The sequence below is a fragment of the Diorhabda carinulata genome, chromosome X (assembly GCF_026250575.1).
Source record: "Diorhabda carinulata isolate Delta chromosome X, icDioCari1.1, whole genome shotgun sequence".
In the NCBI taxonomy this organism is placed as follows: Eukaryota; Metazoa; Arthropoda; class Insecta; order Coleoptera; family Chrysomelidae; genus Diorhabda; species Diorhabda carinulata.
The window spans coordinates 9,130,179-9,151,957 of NC_079472.1; the positions used below are offsets into that span (position 1 = coordinate 9,130,179).

General features: G+C 31.6%; 1 protein-coding gene across 5 annotated transcripts in view; it reads left to right on the plus strand.

The window, feature by feature from the left end:
• The window catches only part of LOC130901434 (metabotropic glutamate receptor 2), a 602,363-nt gene that overhangs the window by 547,468 nt on the left and 33,116 nt on the right, over nucleotides 1-21,779 (plus strand). For all 5 annotated transcript variants that reach the window (XR_009060283.1, XR_009060285.1, XR_009060284.1 and 2 more), the window contains one exon: nucleotides 17,553-17,702. Coding sequence is in view for 2 of the 5 variants with exons in the window: in XM_057812830.1 (XP_057668813.1) it covers nucleotides 17,553-17,702 (150 nt within the window). In the remaining 3 variants the exon portion in view is untranslated. The remainder of the gene's footprint in view (nucleotides 1-17,552; nucleotides 17,703-21,779) is intronic.

A 21,779-nucleotide genomic window follows, 5' to 3' on the forward strand; every position in this document is an offset into this window, starting at 1 on the left:
AACACTGAAACATCCTCCTATCTCGAGATGTCGCCATGCGACTATTTCTTATTTGGTTCATTGAACCAGAAAAAATTCAGTTCTGTATTTTAATAATGGAATTTTTTATGGCAATGTTAAGGTTTATATTGTTTGAAGAATTCCTTTTATAACACAAGTAATATGAAGTTAACCTGTTTATATACAAAAGAATTGATGTTATCATCAATCTGTTTATTTGGTCAATCAGGCTGAAATATATTCTGATATCATAAATACAGTTAACATTACCGGCAAGTACATATAAATTATTGTTATCATTTAGAAATAAAATATTGAAAAACGATATTCGCGAAGAATAACAGTTTACTAAATATTACTCTCACTACTCCCAAAATTACTAAATATTGGAGAAAGTCGACAAAACTAAAAGTATAATAATAGTACCATTTCATACTGATGCATAAGGATGACCTATTTAAAGTATTTTAATTCGCGCTAGCTAATGAACCGTAACCTCAAGTTCCCGACTGAAAACGCAGGATGTGATACACCGCCGTTGATATTGAGATGAGGTGAATAATTAATATTTAATTTCACGCCACTACCTTATTAACGGAACGTAATTAACGAATAACGTTAGTGAAATTGATAAAATTCATCCCCAAAGACGTTCTTCCTAATTATTGGAAACTGCTGTAAATATTTACAAGAAATTGTATTATGATAAAGCGAATATATTGCAAGTATATTAAAGCAATTTGATAGAAAACTTTCCAGTGAAAAAATCACCTTACTGTTGAAATAATAATTTTTGTACACACATAATTTCCTTTCAACTGTGCACACTTAGTGTTGCAACTCTCGAATTTTTCCAAACCACCCAAAAATCATATGTTAAAAGTTCCACATTGTATGTTTTTCTCTACCATCGTATTTTCAATTGTGTGAAGTCGCTTTTCACCAAGCTACTAATTTCAATTTGATTGTGTGTAGGGCAGAAAAACAGAACGAAATTTCATTCACCGTAACAGAATCTGAAAATTCACATGAATTATGTATAAAGATATCCAAACATTTTTATGAGTTTTTACTGCGAGCTAGCTTTTGATCGGAATCAAGTAATCATGGCACCCACTTTGGCTTTTCCATTCGGTTGATATGATTACTTCATTGAAAGGGTAGAAATCTAGCGTAGTCGCCGATAATATAGATTTCCATGGTGAATTAGGTGTGCAGAATGTGTCAAAATGAAGGATTTCTACTACCTCTGAAATAATTTCGAAAATGAGGGGTGTTAAACTGCTCTGATGAGACGTAATAACGTCAAAACCATTAAGTTACAATTGCGAGCCATTGGGGATGTTTGTATCGACAAAAAGGTCGATTTACATCATGCTCTTCAGAGAGGTTGTAATTTAATATTCGTCGAGGCATTAGCCAGGAAAGTAGTTGTTTTCCGCGGAATACATTTTCGAAATATTGAATTTCGAAATTATTTTTGGTGAATAGTAGAAATCCTTTATTTTGATACATTTTACACATCTCTTTCCCCATTTATTACCAATAGCTTTTTTTCTAAGTAAAACATATTCAGCATTCAGCAATTAATTAGGAACAATGCAAATTTTTGAGTTATATTCCAAAAGAATGCAACAAACATATATATGATGACCATGTAAATGTTGACATGTCTTAAAGATTTCAAAAATATTTATTCTTATGGTTAGAAAAATCAGCATGGGCTTCTTGCTTGATACAGACTGCCACCTACCTTCTGGTAGATATCTAAAAGTACTCGTTGAGTATATTAAAAGTTCTCATATCCATCCGTCAAAATGAATAATCAATCAACTGCACAGTTAGTTAAATCGAGGTGAGCTCTCAAAAAAGAATACAAAAATCTTAAAAGCGCTATTGCTCATTCACAAAAGCAGCTAGAAAAAACTTATAAACCAATAACTGAACCCCTTAAGCAGTTACTTACGACAATTGAAAGACCTATTGTGCAGAAACGTGTCAAATTAGAGCCCCCAGAATCTCTTAAGCAGCCAGATGTGTTTGCATCACTAAGCTTGACCTATAGGCAGTCAACTAGACCGTTTAATGGACTAGCATGTGGTGTTCCGGTAAGCAGCTCTGCAGCCCACACATTGACCAGCCTAGTTTTTCAAGAAATGTAGATGCTTATGGAACTAGAAATTGGACTAGAGTGGATGAATACATAGATGATACAATTAATGATTTTCAACAAACTATTAATGATCTGAAAGTGCTGGAAGAATACTTTGAACAATAAGCGCTACCGCTTCCTAGAGAGTATATTGAAGGGATACTGATGGTGTTAACGATCACGTATTAGGTATTTTTCACAACCGAACAGAGGGGAAAAAATATGTTGCTGATTCAGAAATAACTTCCAAAACTATAAAATAAAATGAAAGAGAGGTTGCTGATCCTAACATAAGAATTAAGAGGGTGACCTATCCTGTGACACTTGGTTTGTATGAGCTACTGTTTAAAAAATCGCACATATTCAAAAACGATGATGTCATGAATGAAATAGTATAAAGATTAGAATTACTTGTAGCTTCTCAGGCTACCGGAAGTACTGATCATTCGAACGAAACTGTATCTATTATTGAAAAGTTGCATAAGGCTGGAATAATTTGATAAATGAAGAGGAAGCTACGATTTCATATCAGTACTTGGTAGACCATCCAACAATGTCTATCAACAAATTTTGTAACTATTTCTTCTCTGAATAAACCCCCGATCCATCGAATGATACGGTTAAATCATCGCCATCTATGATACCTACTACACAAATTTCATTCTACGTTTAAAAAGTCGAAAGGAATATCATTAAGTTTAAGCTAATGTCTTGCTCTTCCATTTGCATTAAAATACTGCTGGTATCTCCTATAAAAAAATTTTTCTAAATCTCAAGTGATTAACGAGCTTCACGGTCTTGCTTGGATCAACTACCGAAGAAGGTATGCTATTGTTAGTTTCCATCATTTACTACTGGCTGATTTAGCAGTTATGACACCTTAATCAAAACAGAATCGCGAATATAATTTATATTTTTGTAACTATTAACGCATTTAGTAAATATGTTTGGGCTGAATTTTTGAAACCAAAATTGCAGTTGAGATCCTTCATATTTAACATCATCCGTGGTAATATGACCACTTTTATAAACAGAAATATATTCCCAAATCAGCCAAAGGGATGGAAAACTTTCGGGATAATATTTATGTAACTTCACCGTTTTTACCTCGGTTAGCTTTTCTACTCAAAACTTTATCGTCTACTCAACACTTTGAATTCTTTTTATACAGATACATCTAAAAGAGAACAAGTTTTCTATATTACAACTAATCTATGTCTCAGATTTGTAAAAAAATTATAACGGATGAGATCAGATGCATAAAGGAACGGAGTGTAATTATTGAAGCGGAAGTATAGTTAACTTCTGAAGTTACGCTTTAGTCGAATAGTCCCCTTATAGAAAAAACACCAACTCAACCTAACCAACCAATATTATTTTATACTCGAAAATTTTATTTTATTTCATTTTTTCATATTTATATGAAAATGGATTAGATTTCCAATGATTTATGAGAAGAATCAATTTTATCGTATTATTCATATTTGGCTTACTACCAATTTCGTATATACCAGATTACCGAATAAATTGAAAACTGCGGTGAACAAATATGACTGAGAAATTTCTTTTTCACGTTTGAAATCCCGAAAAATAAATCGCTTCCGCTTACTCGGTTGACTTACCAATTTTCCCCATAGAGAAAATAAACCCAATCTCGTGTTTTTAAAATCAACAAAAAACAATTTTATAAAAATATATATGTAAGTTCAAAAAAACAGCTTTTGACTTGGATAAATAATTTCATATTACCCAGAAGGAGCACTTTATCGACTATCACCACTTCGTTTAGAGCAACCTTTTAAAACGTATTATTTCTAGTATAATCATAAAAACAATCTTCTCATTTCGAATTTTTTCTTGGTGAATCTGTTCAAAAAACAGGATAGTACATATATTGCTAGTGGTTACGAATTTCTTGATTCTCTGTTGAGCGTAATAGAATACATCAAATTTTGAGACGCTAAAATGATTATTATTCATGTATAATGAACGATAAATAGATATTATTAGAAAAATAATAAATACAATATTTGATATCACCGTATACTGCCGTATTTAAAAAAAAAATGGATATTAGAAAGAAAAATAATCGAATAAATTTTGTAAAATAATTTATTAGCTTGGTGAGTATGATTTTTAAGGACTAGAAACGGTAAGGAGTTATTATTTCAATAAATAACTAGATTATCAATAAAGAAATGTCGTTTGCAACAATTTGTCACTTTTGTAGAAGTTTTAAAAAGAAAGAAATGAACTGACGTTTTGACTTAACTTCAGTCTTTATCAAAATATTTTAATAAAACATTTTCTATTTCATTTTATTCTTATCATGATGTAGGTGACCTATTGATTAATGTAAATACGAAAGTTGTCTTAATTTTAACCAGAAGAGACCTAAAATCAAGCACTTTTAGATGCATTAATATATCAAACAGTCTAAGAAATGAGAAATTACGGTTGCAACCAATTTAAAAAAACTTTATATTGCTGAACAGAGGACTGGAATCTCTTTGCAACAAGGTGCCACACGACCCCCTTCCTTATCTAAAACTTTCGAGGGATTGTGGAGGGGGATATTTTCATACTGTAAATTGTTAATTTATGAATCAAAATCGACCTTGATCAGGTTTTTTCACATAGGATATAATAACACTAAAATTGAATTTATTCCATACATATGGGGACCGTATTGTATAAAAAGCCGTGAGCAGCAGAGCTCCATCACGAAAGTCGAATTTTTCGTCGAATGAAGAATTTAACTAATACACAAACAAATCTTTCCATAAAATGAATTTCTTGGAAATGATATCAATTCTCAATCTTATTTCTTCATATGGAAAATTTGCTATTCCTCAATAACTTTTCATTTCACAAGTTAAGTCTCTCTCTCGAATGAAAATTCATAATTTCAATAGACCCGGTGGTCTCGAACCCTCTTGTTCAATTCCAATTGACAACAAAGAAAACATTGTCATAATGACAAGAAATTTCGAAAATGGGAAGTAAAAAAAATCACCCTAGCAACGATCATACTCGTATTATTCATTAAATAGGAGGCGTTCCAGTTCAACAATTACAACGGTCAAAATGATTTCGGGCGTTTTGTGTTAGAAGAACTGGAGAAGAAAACTTTGAACATGAGAAAGACAATTCTTCAACATCACCCCTACTTGCATGCGAAGTTCGAACCCTCTAGTTAAACTTTTTCTGGACAAAAAATAAGAAAATATAACAAAAATGACCATAAAATGGAGAGGGGTGGAGATGGAAAGTTTCGACCTTGAACAGGAAATCATCTCGCAACTAATTGAACCTACATGTGAAATTTCATTTTTTAGTCGCTTTTCGTTTGACCTGCAGAGGAAGCAAAGGTCAAAAACCACTTTTTTGCACTGTGACCTCTCGAAATATTCATTTGTTTTCAACAAAACTCTAATATCATCAATTCGCCGCCAAAAAAGCCATGTATGCTAATTTTGAACCAAATCGGACCCATAACAATTGCTCGAGAGACGAAAATAAGAATTGTAGCTTAAACAGATATATAGATATATATATAAACTACAGACATTCGAAAAACCATCATAATCGTGTTCAGGAGGTCTTCAAACATGGGAAAAATGATGTGCCCCCCATTTTTCTTCTAGTCATGCCTACCTTAATAGTCGAATTTTTCGAAGAAAAATTCGACTAATAAGATATATATGCGATAAAATAAATTAAACTACATTAACAAAACGGCAAGAAAGGCATTTACCAAGTATAAAGCCCTGCTATGCAATAGAAATCTATCTCTAAACCAAAGATTAAGATTTGTACCCTGCTATGTAAGGTCCGTATTATTATGTGGAGTTGAAACGCTGAAAGCTCAGATAACAAAAAAGCTTGAAGCATTTGAATTCTGGCTCTATCGTAAAATGCTAAAGATCCCATGGACTGCAAGAACAACAACCAGAATAGACAGAGAACTATCACTGATAAGGACCATAAAACAAAGGAAAACAGCCTGCTTAGGTCACATACTGAGAGGAGACAAGTATACTCTTCTGCAAACAATTATGCAAGGCAGGGTAGATGGTAGACGGGGTGTCGGGAGAAAGAAGAAGTCGTGGCTAAGGAATGTGAGAGACTGGACGAATATGAGTGTGCCAGAATTGTTTCACATAGCAAAAGATAGAGAAGCATTTAAAGTAGTGGTCGCCAACCTCCGTTAGGAGAAAGGCATGGAAAGAAGAAGACATTAACGAACCACAAAACATGAAAAAACATAAATTCAATTATAGAGAAATTTTTGGAACGGAATAAACGATAAAGAGAATTTTCAAAATGATTTAAATTCAGAATAACGAGAAAGCTATCAATGATAAAAAAGACCTAAGACCTTTTAAATGAAATTCATTTTGTAAATTTCAATACAACTATGATTAATATTTGATATATGATATTACTTCTTTTGTTATTGGATGTATAGATTAAAGTTAAGTGAAATATTCAGATAATTTATTGTATCCCTCGTAACTTATACTAACATCATATTTATTGGAATAATTCGATAATTGTTAGGAATATTCTTCTATATGGTAATTAAAAATTTTCTGTTTAATGATATTAAGTTTATATTTTGTTTCTTAATTGATTATAGTATCTGTTTATCCTTTTCTTGAATGTTTTTTTCTCTTCAATGTAGTTTTTGCTAAGAGGTCATCGATACGATAAATAAAATAGAACTACATTAACGAACCACGAAATATGAAGAAAACATAAATTCAATTATTCAGAAAAAGGAAATAATAATAAATAATTTAAGTAAAATTTATAGCTCTATTTTGTAAATATATTTATGAATAATTTGAATGATACCTACTACATATTTTTCAGATGTAAAAACTAATTTTCTATGTTGATATTCATGATGTAGGTGATCTTTTGATATAAATACGCATAGTCGTATTTTGATGATGATCGCAACAGGTCGAAACGTCAAATTTTGATCTACCTTTGAAAAATTATTGAAAAAGAGAGAGAGAGAGTTGTTTTCACTACAGAATTGCTGGGTATTTTTTGTGCTTAGTGGGTATTTGCAAACAAGAAGTTAGCAGTAAATGTGATTATTATGTAAGACTTCTTAAATCTCAGATTTTTCTTCCTGTGATATATCATTTCACACACTCCCCTTGGCCGTTGAGGAGTCGTTCCCTTTGTTTCGTGCTGGATACGCCAATGTTATACAATCCAATCCCTTTCAGGAAAAAGTGAATTTCTTCTTTCTTGGGCACCTCCAGAGAAGTGTTGTAGTAAGCTTCGGATTAAAATGTTTCCAGGTTTCGTTATGGGACTTACTGTTCCGTGATATTGTCCGTTATCTCGGTAGAGTTGAAACAATTTATTATTCAGTTCTGTGAGTTAGAGAGTAGAATCATTAATTTTATTTCCAATCCTGATTTCACAATCAAACAGAAGTTCTTCAATTTCACAGTTATTTAGGGCGATTGAACTGCAAGATTACGTTGCTTGTATATAAAAGTTTTTGTTATAATTAGTACTACTCCTTTTAAATTTTTTAATGGTGATTACAAACGGAATATTATTTTTAATTACTCAAATTAAAAGTTTTATTACTTTAGGTGACTTGCAGTAATCAAAATTAGTTCAAGAAAAATGTGAAGAAAACATCCATTTAAAACCAAATAAATTAAATTTTTAGTAGGAGCACACAACAACATGTACATATGTACTTAATTACTAGTAAAGCAGAATCACTCTTTGGAAAACAAAGGAAATTTGCAAAAAAAAATAGGAGAACAAACCAGATGGGCTGGTTGATTGATGAATTATTATTATAATCCCGAATGTGTAAAATTTTTCAATTGTCAATCTCTTTTAATGGTGGTAAATATACAAGGATCAGATGTCATATCCTCATTCTAATTGGTTGGAGAGTTTATGTCCAAGGGCTAACGTGCAAAGTTGTGTTGTGTGTAAAAGCTTTTGCATCAACTATATTGAAGTTGATATAGGTAGAGATGGTACTTAAACATGAATTTATGGTTGACGCGACGTATTCTGACAATATAACAGAATGAATACTGAAACAGCTTATTTCCGAACCTTTGATCTTCCGATAACCGATTTTGTTAAGGATATTGATATAATTGCCTCTCGGTGATATTCCAAGGAGTAGGCAGATTGAGGCCTCGGAATCAACCAAGAAAAAAAGGAAATTCGTTACATAGAGTATAAAGATTGAGACCATGGAATCGGATCATACCTATGAAACACAAATTTAAAATTATTGACATAAAGAAGAAAAATGATAATTTGCTTACCATCAAGAACACTGTTGACACTAACACACTCACTGCTAGTCTCAAGCTACTTGGGGAGTTAATCTCCTGGACCATGTAATTATAGAGGACTTATTGGCGGGTTTTCGAGTTTTGGGGTACGTGGAAAATATATTATCGGCGGAAGAAGTGGCCGACTTCTTGGGGGGTTTTAGAGGAAATGTTGTTTGCCGGAATGGTATTGGAGCGAAGTGGAGGAAAAGGTCAGATAGTTTGGACGTTTCTCTATTTCGATAGCTTTCCGAATAATCCTGCACTTGAAGGAGCCGAGTGGAGCGATAGTTTTGGTTGGGTGGAAAAAATATCGGAATCAGTGACAAACAACAAATATTCCTTAGCTCTTACGGAAATACGTCGATATGTCTGGTCAAAATAGGAACGGGGTCAATCTGAACAGGGGACTTGATAATCTCCATGGAATTTATCGAATATTTTGTGTTTGACAGATCTGATTAGGTGGAAGAGTTTCTTAGTGTGTTTGAAGATTACGCGAATACCGTGCGCTTTGAAAATTCTGCAATTTTTTCTGATAAACCTTTGATGTAAGGAATGGATACTCTCAGTTGATCTTTTAAACCAGTGGGGGAGGATTGAGGAGTTGGAAAGATATATTAATACATCTAAATGTTCTTGACTTTAGGTCTCTTCAGTTTCGAAATTAGTTTTTTTGATAGTTTTTAAAAGAAAGATGAATTTTGACATTTCGACTTTTCTTTAAGTCTTTATTAAAATATGATATTGACACTGACAATTTGCTTATTTATATTGATCTATAGACAACCTTCATCATGAATATCAAAATAAGGTTAAAATCAACTTAGAACTTTGTTCCAATAAGAAAAATTTTTCCTTGGTTTTCACATCTCAAATACATTAAATTTCTAGAATTTACAAAATAGAGCTATAAATTCCACTTCAATTGTTTAGGTTTTCTTTCGTGTATTTTCTCTTTCTCTGTAATTCTCTTTTTCGTGAATTAGATTCCGTTCCAAGAATTTTTGAATCTTTATAATTGAATTTATGTTTTTTTTTAAATATTTAATGGTTCGTTAACGCAGTTTTTTTATCCTTATAACCTTTTAGTCTATTTCCTAAATATTGAGAGGTCGGCCCTATGTAGACAGCGTCACAATTAGTAGAAGGCACTTGATATATAATATTACCTCTTTTGTTTTTTGGTGTTTTAGATTTCAATTTAGTAGAATATTTGGATATCGTATTACGTCCATATTTATCAAAATAAGTTGTTTTATGTTTTGATGTTTCGTTACTGTTCCGTTTTTTAATTGATTGTAGTGTCTGTATATCCTTTTCTTGAATATGTTGTTTATCATTTTTTCCGGATAATTATTTTCTTTCAATGCAGTTTTTGCTTTTTGAATAGTTTTGAATAGCTAAACATCTTAATTCAGGATCTGATAGTTGAATAGATCTATCAACCAAACTTATTATCACTGATCTTTTTTGTGACATAGGATGACATGAATTGAAGTTCAAATATCTTGATGACCAAGTTGTTTTCGAATACCATTCTGTTTTTATGTTACCGTTATTTTATATGATGTGACATCAAGAGAACTGATTTTATCATTTTATTTCATTACGTTTGTGAATCGAAGTTCTTAATGAGATGATGAGATTTGAATTTTTTATTTATGTTTTCAATCTGATTATTTTGTACGGCAGTAATGCAGTAATCTACATATCGGAAAAATAATGGAATATCTATATCAAGTTTGCTAAGGATAGTTTCCTCGAGAACTTCCATTACTAATTGTGCTATAACATTTGAAACGTCAGCTCCCATAGAACAACCATCAATTGGTTTGTATATATTCTTCAATTTTGTCCCTTTTTTGTATCAATATATTTTTCACAATGGTAATAAGAATATTTGTTTATAAAGAAACCACATCTAACGAAATAGATACATATTTATTAAGAATTTGCATATTTTTAAATTTTTTTGAAAAAACTTTCCATCAAATTATTTTAATAAATATGATATTAGTATACGGTACCCAAATATTTCAATAAATTGAAATCTAAAACACCAAAAAACAAAAGAAGTAATATTATTTATCAAGTGCCTTGTACCAATTATGATGCTGTCTACATAGTGCAGACATCTCAGTATTTAGAAAATAGACTAAGAGGTCATCTATACAATAAGAAAAATTCTTGAAACGGAATCTTATACACGAAAAAGAGAATTTTTAGAAATGGTTCACATTTATAAGAACGAAAAAGCTATAAATGATAAAAAAAACCTAAACAATTTAGATAAAATTTATAGCTCTATTTAGTAAATTCTAATAAAACTACAAATAATTTGATTGATTAAGTACTAAGACTTAAAGAAAAGTCAAAACGTCAAATTTTACCTTCCAAAAATCATTAAAGAAACTAATTTTAAAACAGAAGAGACCTATATTGCCAGTAGTTGCGGCAAAATCGTACAAAATGGTATAAGTTTTTTTTCTATCTATCCTAGAGACGGGATCATCTTTTTTAAACACACATATATCTTCTAATGCTTAACAAAACCTCTTCCTAACGATAAAGTTATAGAAGTTGGCTAAATAGAACCGGTATTTTCCATAACAACGTTCCTACTGTCCCCCACCTCTTATTTGAAGAGATGAACTCAAACTTTTTAAACTAAAAATACGAATTTGTTCAAGAATCCGATTGCCGTATATGAAGTGCCACTTAATTGGATGAAACATTTCTTTTTTAATTTTATATTTTCCGATCCGTCCTGTGCTTGCATTTTGAAAATATATTCCACGTGTTTTTCGGAGCCACTTCTGTTATAATTGAAGCTGTAATATAATCTGTTTCTAAGATATTATCTACGGCCATTTTTGTTTTCTCCCCCGGTACAAAAACAATTCACCATATTCTATATAGAACACAGACATCTAATAAAATCATAAATCAAATAATGGAAACGGAAAACTGGAATCAATAATAACTAACAGTAATTTTGATTACAAGCATAGTGGAAAACCTCGTTTTGGTTAGTTTCCTAGATTAAATTTAATATTATTAAATATCATTCACGATTCTCTCTAAAGTTTCTCTCACTTTGATCCTGAAATAACTCACTAAACTACCACTTATTATTAAATATATCTCATAAGTCCATTTCAAAATGGAACTGAGTTTATTGGAAACACTATGAGTTTAAAGGACGAGAGATATTCACTTCAAGCATTTCATTTGACGGACTTAATGAAAATTCAATTACTAGTGGTATTACTGTTAATTCTACAGTGTGTTTCTGAAGCGAATTTAGATTTTTGTTAGAATTACAAAAAAATATTGCATAAATGTTTTCCAGATTCTGGCTATCTGCATAAATCGATTAGAATTATTCAAGGAGTGCTGTGGCTCCAAAATAACTAATTTACATAATCGGCTTATGATTTTTTTAAGTGTTTTACCATATATCATTGTTTGTTTCCGCACATAGACTTGATTTCCTCATAACGTCCTATCTTAAGTTTTTTCGATTATAATAAATATTCTCGAGGCTACTCTTTACCTCGAGCAAATTTTCTGCTATATTTTTTTGTATCTTAATTTACTTTAACCTTTCGACTTATTCTGTCAACTCTCGAAGTATTTGGAAATGCGTGTCTATTCTTTTATGCATTATTATTAGTTGTCGGCCTTTTTATCCCGAAGTTTAGGTGGTTTATCTATCATATCTCTTTGATTAATTGTGAGGTTTGCAGTGGTAATGTTAACAGTGTGTACAGTATGAATATCACCAACGATTCCAGAAGTTTCAATTTATCAGATTCTGCAAATGTTGTAGAAACTTGCTGGAAAGGGATAAGCTCCTACATATCCACTCGTGTATTGAATGGCACTTTTTGCGATCATTATGTAAATACTAATGCCATTCAAACGTTTAGCTATTATAACCTCGATAACTATAACCTCGAGTGCCACATTCACTGATGCTCAACCACCACCATATAAAATACAACCTAAATAGACAAATGTAACTTATAAAAAGAGGCGTTCTGAAATAAACAGCACAAGAAAACAATCAGAGACTACAGGCAGGAGCAATTGGAATTAAAGATTAAATTTAACAACGAAGATGATATAGTATACCATACCAAGTGATAGAACGTCTTCTCTAAAGCCTTCACTGTTAACTATATACAAAGTGGGGGTAATACAACGCATACATGATTTACTTCAAACTACTACAGAAGAGAAGTACACAATAAAAACCGTCAGCTTTGAAGCAATTAAAGTACAACTCCAAGAGGCTAATCATTTCACTTCACAAATGCCATTAGAGATCTTGAAGACCTGATACAAAATGAAAAAAAGAAAAGAAAAGACCCTGTACCAAAAAAAGCGGAAGTGAGAAAAAGCACCTAATTGACTAAGGAATCAAATACAACCCTGAATACACCATATTACTCTGACGTACCAATGAACGTGAAAAAATTATCGGAAAAAGGCAAAACCAGCCAAGATGTGCGCTTGCACAATGGTCCAGTCCACTCTGCTTCGCTTTTCAAGGCTTCTGTACACGAATGTAACTTCACAGAGATTGAACCATATAATCCTGATCTAGCATCGTCCCACTGTTTTTTACCGCAAAGCTACAGGTTGTGTTAAGGGGTTAAAGATTTAACAGCGACGATGAAATTGAACAGACGGTTTACGATCATTTTGACCTCAAAGATGCATCATACTTTCATAGTGGCATGGTAGCTTTTGCCAAAAGTTCTGAAAGGTATGTAGAAACAAAGGGAGAATATATTGAGTAATAAATGGTTTTTTGCATTTATGACCTTTCTTTCCAAGGACCTAAGAACTTATGGACCGCATTACATACCAAATCCCTGACGCCTTACTTTTATTTATATGAGAATCATAATATGCTGTTGATTGAAAAGTCAGTGACAATGACAAACCATCAAGCTTAAGAAAACAAGATAATTTTTTTTGTGTTCGCTATAATATATTAATTACTTGATTCGAGTTCTCAATTAATACCGAACATACATATAACCAAAATAAACATATATTTTTTCGTACAACCTGTTTTTTCAAAGAACTCTAATCTACAGTAGAAACATGAGAAAAAAGCTCTTGTTATTATTGCTAGGTTTTATGCACACAATCTACAAAATAAAAATATTAGAATCACATAATTCAACAATTTCCAACGACACAGTAAACTCCCATTTGATTGACAATTCTCTCCTCGGTTATGTCATTTACATTTCATGAATTTAAATGAAATTTCAATATGGTTTTACTTCATTGGCAGAAGTTGTTGCCGATCGCTTCTGATATTATAGTCTAATTTCCGTTTTCCATTAAACTTGTTTCAAAGTAGGTTCAAAATATTCAATTTCCAAGCTCGTAAAAAAGGGCTTGATGCAAAGGATTATTGACCAGGAAAATTGAATTTAACAAAGACTCATATAAATAAGCAGTATATTAATTTGACTTTAATTACATCAAGGTGTATATTTTTTATTGTCCATTCAATTTATTTTTGAGATGGTATAATGGGTATACCAAACAGTGATCAAACCAATGCTCAAACACGTAATACTTGTTTGGTGATCGAAAACTGAAAAAGAAAAAACTGCACAAGATTGAAAGGATGAGATGCCTAGGTATTACAAGGGCAATGACATCCTGCCCAACCAAATTTCTTAGAGGCATTTCTAGAAAGCAGTGACAAATCAATAAACCAAATGCGCAGCATGATGGATATATATTCCATTGAAAGTGTCATGGCCCAATAAAAAAATTCCGCAAGTTCGAAATATATCTCTCTGGTCCCGTTCTGTTCATCCCATTTTTATGAACTTGATATATTTTTAAAGAGCTTTCGTCCATTATTAACAAAATATATAATGTCCAAGCATTTAATTAGGATGTGGAAATTTATTTATTTGGCCACCCAGATTTATAGACATAGCTTGCATAGATTTTTATTTGTGGGGCCGAATAAGTTATCCCATTCAAACCAATAGACAGACCCATGACCAGAGATGATATGATTCAAAGAATATGACAGGCAATAAGATATATTTCAATGGTAGAAATTAAAACTGCAGTCTTATCCAACCGTCAGCTACTGATTGCATATATAAAAAATGATTGGCGACACTCTGAACACCTAAGCCGCCATTAATTACGTAGATATTCATCTAAGCTGTTACTTCTTAGGTCTGTTAATTGTGCATTCAATGGTTTGTTTCCATTACTAGTAATATTAGCTTCACATATATACAACGTAATCTAGCAGCAATAATTAGATTAGTATGAGAAAAGTTCAAATTACCGCAAGTAGGCCAATCTAAAAACTTTCCATCCAGAATAAATTTTTAATTTTCTTTTCCGCGAACCTGTCTTGTAGCCATTTGAACAAAAATTTCGCCGTTTATACATTTCTCAAGATATGAGATGCGCTTTTCCTAATTTTAATTAATTCACTTTCAAATACTTACTTAAATTTTTATGTTCCCATTTAAATTTATCAAATGAAATCACAATATCTAAAATATCTAATATATATTAAACAACGCTCTCTGGCATTCACATTGTTGATATAATTAATTAGAATTTATATATTTTGTATTGCTGCAGAAATGCCCAGAATTTGTTGAATAATTTTAGTAGAACTTAAACAGGAAAATAAAAAAAAATATATTTTTTAATTTCATATTTTCAAATACGATCTCTAGTGGTGGGCATGAAATTTTAAAAATAGCTTCCACATTTTTCTAGGGGAAACTTTTGTTATAATTTCTTTTTTCCTAAAGCTGTAATATATTCCGGTCTTGAGATAAGGCCGACGCCGTTCTTAGTTGCCCACCCGGTATTAATTTCAATTGTTCATATTGGCTTAATCTCTCTTGCTAGATATCCATTTACTGTACCAATGTGAACGGTTTATTTTATTTATTCAAAGACTATTTATACCGAAAAATGTTCTATTGTTTTAAATATTTCATAGGTCTACTCAATAAAATATCATGACGAAAATATGTTTTACTATAAATTATGATTCTACTTCATATTATTGTGATTAAATGGAAAACCTTCTAACCTATATAACGGTTACAAAATGGACTTGTTATTGAAATATTTGAATTAGACTGGATCGTTTTTATCTTCCCAAATATGAAAAAAAAAAACACTTTCTTATTCGCAGATAGTTATAAAAGTTGACTTTATTTGAAAGATTTAATATACCCTTCTAAAACGTGACGGGAAATTGGAATTTTATGATCCAGTTATTTTTATACATTATTATTCCTAGCAATTTTCAAAGCATCAAATTATACAAAATTTCAAAAAAGAACCTTCTTTGTATCTATTAATATGTTAACACGTTGTGAATTAATCATTCACTAAAAAGGATTTCGCAAAAATTAGCTGTTTGCCTCCCTTCTCATTTAGCGTTGCTTCGATACTAGGGTGAAACTTAAGAACTAAATCTCGAATATTGTTTTGTAATAGTGAAAATTTTGTTTATCCACGTTATGAAAATATTTTTGTTTTAATTTTAAAATAAATCTAATGTGTTCTAGTGTTCTATTTTAAGACGACAAACAGCCTAACTGTTCAAACTTGGTCTCCGTTAATGCGACCAGTTCTTTTGTTTTGAGGGAGTAGTGCGGTTATACTATGAACGGTAAATCTGGAGTCATCAAACTTTTATAAACTGAAGGCTGAGAGGACCCTTGTAGTTGATATTTAGTTTACTACATCTAAAACTTTTGAGGCACCTATTTCAATATCTTGTTGGGCAGACTACAGATCTAAGAGGATTTTCTAGCCTAATAAGTAAACAGCTTGAAAACTGCAAATTACAAATTATGGAAAAATTTTATTGAATTTTCCAGAAATTGATTGGGAGAACTTAAATGCTGACCAGAAGTACTTATTTGAAATTTACTTCTTCTCGAAATTTAAACTTCTTGCCGAATCTTTTATTAAGGTTTATAGTGGAATGTGGTTCAACATCTGATTCGTTGATACAATTTTTCAAAGAAATGCGTTTTTTGCCAAAAATATTCTTCTAGCAATGGTAACTGACTCTAAGAAACATATTAGGTAACTTGGGCTTAGAAGGATTATGACGGCTAGATCGAGACCTAATGAAAGTGTTAGGTTCTTTGAAGTATCTCCTACCAATTTTGATGCTTCTTAATATATAGATTCAATAAATTGGAATGATTGCGAATGCACTGAATCTCCAATCACGATGAAGAAATTAAGAAATTGTCACCGAAACCACTTTAGCTCTATCAGGATATGAAGGCTGAAATCACGAAATATTATGCCAACGTTTGAAATCAAAAAGGATTATGAACCGGGAAATTAGACAAATATAACACTTATTTTTTTTAAGGAAATAGAGTACTGCGTCTTCAAGTTTTCACCATAGGCTATTGTATAGTGGATGCTGTTTGAAAATGTATCTGATACTAAAAAATCGGGATTAAAATTATTCAAAATAAATCAATTTATTGTTCAATTTGTATTAAATAATTTCACCCACCTGTTAAACCATAATTTGTGATTCAAAGACCTACTAAACTAAAGAAATTTAAAAAATATTCCTCGAGAAAATTTTCATAAAAATCATAATTAAGCCTCAAATTCGCTGCACCGTCCATTTTGTCCGACCTGTATTTCAATTTACTATAGATTGAGCAAGTAGATACATATTGACTAACTACTAGGAATTAGGTAACAAAGCCCACATAAACCAGAATACATAAGAAATGTGTCGGTTATTTTCAAATTAAATTATGTATTCCATACATATTATATCCACTAGGTATATAGAAACGTTCATAGTTTCAAAATTACCCTGTATGAATCATTTTATTATAACCAACAATTATTTTTGAGTTTTCAAACTTATTCTCATAACTATATATCAACCTCAAATCTAAGTTTTATAGTTACCAGCTCGAGACGTACTTAACAAGAAAGTTAAATGATCTCTTGGTCAGCAGGAAATAAAACATCCCATTTTTTTTCTTTAGGTCTGAGCGGAGATCGTTTTCACTTCAACGAAAACGGGGATGCCCCTGCAAGATATAACATTAAGCACTTCAAGCAAGTTTCCGAGGGAAAGTACGCTTGGATAACCGTTGGTCAATATCTAGAGGGTGAACTACAATTGAATATGTCAGGTAACAAACAGTTTGAATAGTAAATACAGAGTAAACTTTCCAAAATATGTTTTCGATTGAACTATAGTTAAAATATTCAAAATAATGATTGATACCAGAGCAATGCATCTCTTGACAGGGGTAATTGATTGACATTGGAAAGATACTAATATTCTAAGTATATTTTGTATTTTTCATCAGGAAATCTATTAATCTTATGTATGTCATTTATCGATTTCTCTACATCGGTAAAAAAACAAAAACCAATATCGTCACTTAGATAACAACACTGCCTAAGTCGTTTACATCTACATTTTTATTTACGAGAGATTAATAAAACCTTCTCACTAATCCAAAACTAAGTAAAATCCTGTTAAATATTACAAAAAAATAATCTGAATATTTTTATTGCTTTTTATTACCATAAGCTGTAAAGAAGAATGGAGAAAGGTTACAACTGATCAACAGTCCTCTGTATCAAAGATTACATAGCCGTATTATAAGATTTATAGGTACAAACATGGTAATAAAAATTGAAAATTTCATTTTATTCCATTTCCAAGATTCTCTTCCCGACAAATTTCACCGAAAATACGATTTTGTGTTTCCATATAGTAATGAAGTTCAAACTGTGCATTTTTAACAGTTAAGTTTAGTTGGAGCTTGTGAGGTACAGTGTGTAATCAGAAAGAAATAGTTTTCAGCTACAAAAATAATTCCAGGTATTCCATTTTAAAAGAAAGAAATGATATTGTAGTATGGAAAGAGAATTACCTAAGGGTTATAAATTTTGACGTTTCGACTTTTCTTTAAATCTTTATCAAAATATTTTGATAAAGACTAAAAGAAAAATTATGATATCTTATGATTTTCGGTAATTAATTACCAATTTAAATGTCTTTCATGGTATTTATTTAGGTTATTTATTTGTCAATCTTTCTGTTTGGATTAGTCTGTGGGCGCCTCTAAATGCCTCTTTTTTTCACTATAAGGTGAAGTGGAGGCAAATATAGCAGCGCCTATAAGGCTGTAGTTTGACAGGTTGTCATCGCCACTAACACTCTGACAGATCAACCTTTCAATCTTGTTCGGTGTTTTCTGAGATGTTGTTTGTTCAGTTTCCATCCAGCAATGTATTTTCTAGTTTGTACGCATACTAATTCAATCTCATTCAGTTGACAACTGTACCGAGACAGATGAAGCAACGACTTAATTGCTCTGGCTACTTCTCCTCATTGCCATTTCTTTCACAACATACACTTTAAATCTGCCTCTATGCACCTTCGCAACTGATCATGTTGGTTTGGTCCACCATATGATAGGACGATTACACTAAAACAGATACAAGGTTACCTCACAGAAAAATTTAATCTGCTGGTTTTGCTTGCGTTACAGTTGTCATTCAATTCTAGTTTTATTTGCATAACTCCCCCCTCCTAATAACTTCCTTGCTTGGTGCTCTGGTATAGATTTATTGAATAGGTGGAACAAATATCATTTTTCATAGATTTCATTAAAATAAAACCTTAAGAATTTTGATAACAAGATATTATTTCTAAGGAACTGCTCTATTATAGTTTTGTTATATTATTTTTCATGATGACAATAAAGTTCCTTCATTCTTTAATTCATTAGAAAGTTCTTCTTCCTTCCATAATAGATCTATTCCTGTTTCTTCTTGGTACATCCTGGTTTTAGGTTGCCACTCCACTTGTTCCTTGGTCGACTTTTACAGCTATTTTAACTAATCTATTGTCTGTCATTTGACAATTGGTTTCATTGTTTCTTACACAATTATATATATATTCATCAATGTTTTCTAAGAGGTATTTCGTTTTTGAAGTTTCTGGACATATTTCTGATTGTTGCTTCATAAATTTGTACCTTTGTTTCACCAAACAACATTCTGAAGAAACCTCGCGACCCTAATTGCTCTGGCTACTTCTCCTCTCACCTCATCTTCTACGTCTCTATAACTGGTGATGCCAATTCCAGGGTACTTAAATTCCATTCTTTGTTGCTTTAGTTCTAATTTGCATCTAATGGGCTCTTTTGATTTTGTCATGCATATGGGTTTTCAGTCAATACAGTCATATTAAACTGTTTTTCTGTGAGATTGAAAGTATTTAATAATCTCTGTAGATTATCTTCATTTTTGGTAGATATCATGGTGCTATCGGCATAGCTCTGGATTTTGATTTCTCTGTCACTTATTCTGTAATGGCTGCCTAGCAGTACTTTCTTCATGATTTCATTCATTTTTATGTTGAGTAACATAGGACTAAATGAGTCTCTTTATCTAATATCGTTGTTGGCTGCTAAGTGTTTTGTTTGTTTACCATAATTAAGAAATTTATCAAGCCATTCCTTTAAAACATCAGCAAATATAATACTTGATGTAACATTTAAGTTAGTTTAAGAGGCATAATTCAATTTTTTGTTTATCCAAAATCAAAAGGTATTTTCAGAGTATTTCAAGAATCTAGACTAGAAGATCCGAAATTTTTTTCACAAAACTGGAAATTAAAAATTTCATTCCATCTTAATTATAGCGCATGGCATATCCAAATCTCCACTGAAAAACATTTTAAATATGAACGATTCATTGTTGAACCCATATAAAGTACGCTTATAAAAGTTGGCTAGCTGATTGATTTACCACTTTTTTGCGTTTATGAAAAAAATACAATTGTACACAACAAAATATATTATTGCAAGATCCACTCAGAGTAGCCACAAGACATATAATCACTTTTTTTATATCAGACTTACTTACGTTATTACTACTAACTAATAATCACATTATTCATACAGTGACTAAACATAATCAGATATCACATGAAGAAGGCGAACGCTAAATTATTAACATGATCAATTCCTTTGAAAAAAAACTTCCAAAAGCCTCATGTTCACATACATTGCTGTTATCTACACATATAAAAGTTGAGTGGGTGGATTGCAGCTTTTTTTCTATCCTAATAGTTATAAGACAGGTACATCTGAGATTTTCTCAGGAACGAACAGAATAAAGGCGTAGAAACAAATTAGTGATCCCATCCTTCTTCAACAATCGAATACAATATTCGATTGTTCAAAGGATACGAGATTCGAAATTGCTGGAGGATGACATGAATTGCAAGTTCGATAGAATTAGGAATTTGATCGCTACACTTGGTCGAAGTTTCGAAACCACAGATGTCGCTTATATCCAAATCAGATAAAGGGGATAGTGAGATAGGATGCAGTTAAAGAGTATCGGAAATGTTGTAGGATGTTATTTGTAATCAACGCGAAGTGTAAGCCTTCGAGGCACTATTATTGTTACTAGTATTAGATGGATGATGTACAAGTTGAAGTTATAGCTACAACAATCCATAGATATCAAAATTGTGAGCGATTTATATGAATTATAGAATTAAATTATTTCTTTTACAGGGGTTTCAAGGGTTTCTGAGAACCCTTAAAAAATTTTGCTGTACAGCTAAAAAAAATGAAGATTAGATCAATCTATGGAATCTTGCTGAGTTGACAGTTTTTGAAAAAAAGGGTTAAATCGATAATAAAATCACAACACAACATCAATCACAACAAAAAAGGAACTTCATCCAAGTTAATTATTATTACTGTTATAACAGTAGTAAAGTAATAGAGATGCAAAACTTATAACGTAAGGTAACTTCAACAATGGTAATTTCAAGAAAATGTAATTTCAATAAGACATCCCTCCACTTGATGGATGAAAAGCAAATTATAAATATTTGGCTTGAGTTTTGTAATAAATAACCGTAAATCTCCCTATTCTGTGATATTTGATTTGCTCCTTTTTTTGTTTTTGGTTTGTAACAGCACTAAAACATTTTTCGACAAGACATGACAAGGGAAACGCAATCCAAAGCTTTTGCACAGTCCAGGATATTTTTCGGGTATTTCTACCCGTAGTCAAAATTTTTGATATGCTTTTTCAAATGTCACTTTCAGCTCCTCATTAGTGCTAAGCTCGAATAGCTCCTCATGTAATATCACATTCTCCACTTCTGTTTCATCCAATTGATTTATGGTCCATGGTGGTATTTCCATCGACATAATATCATCAAATCC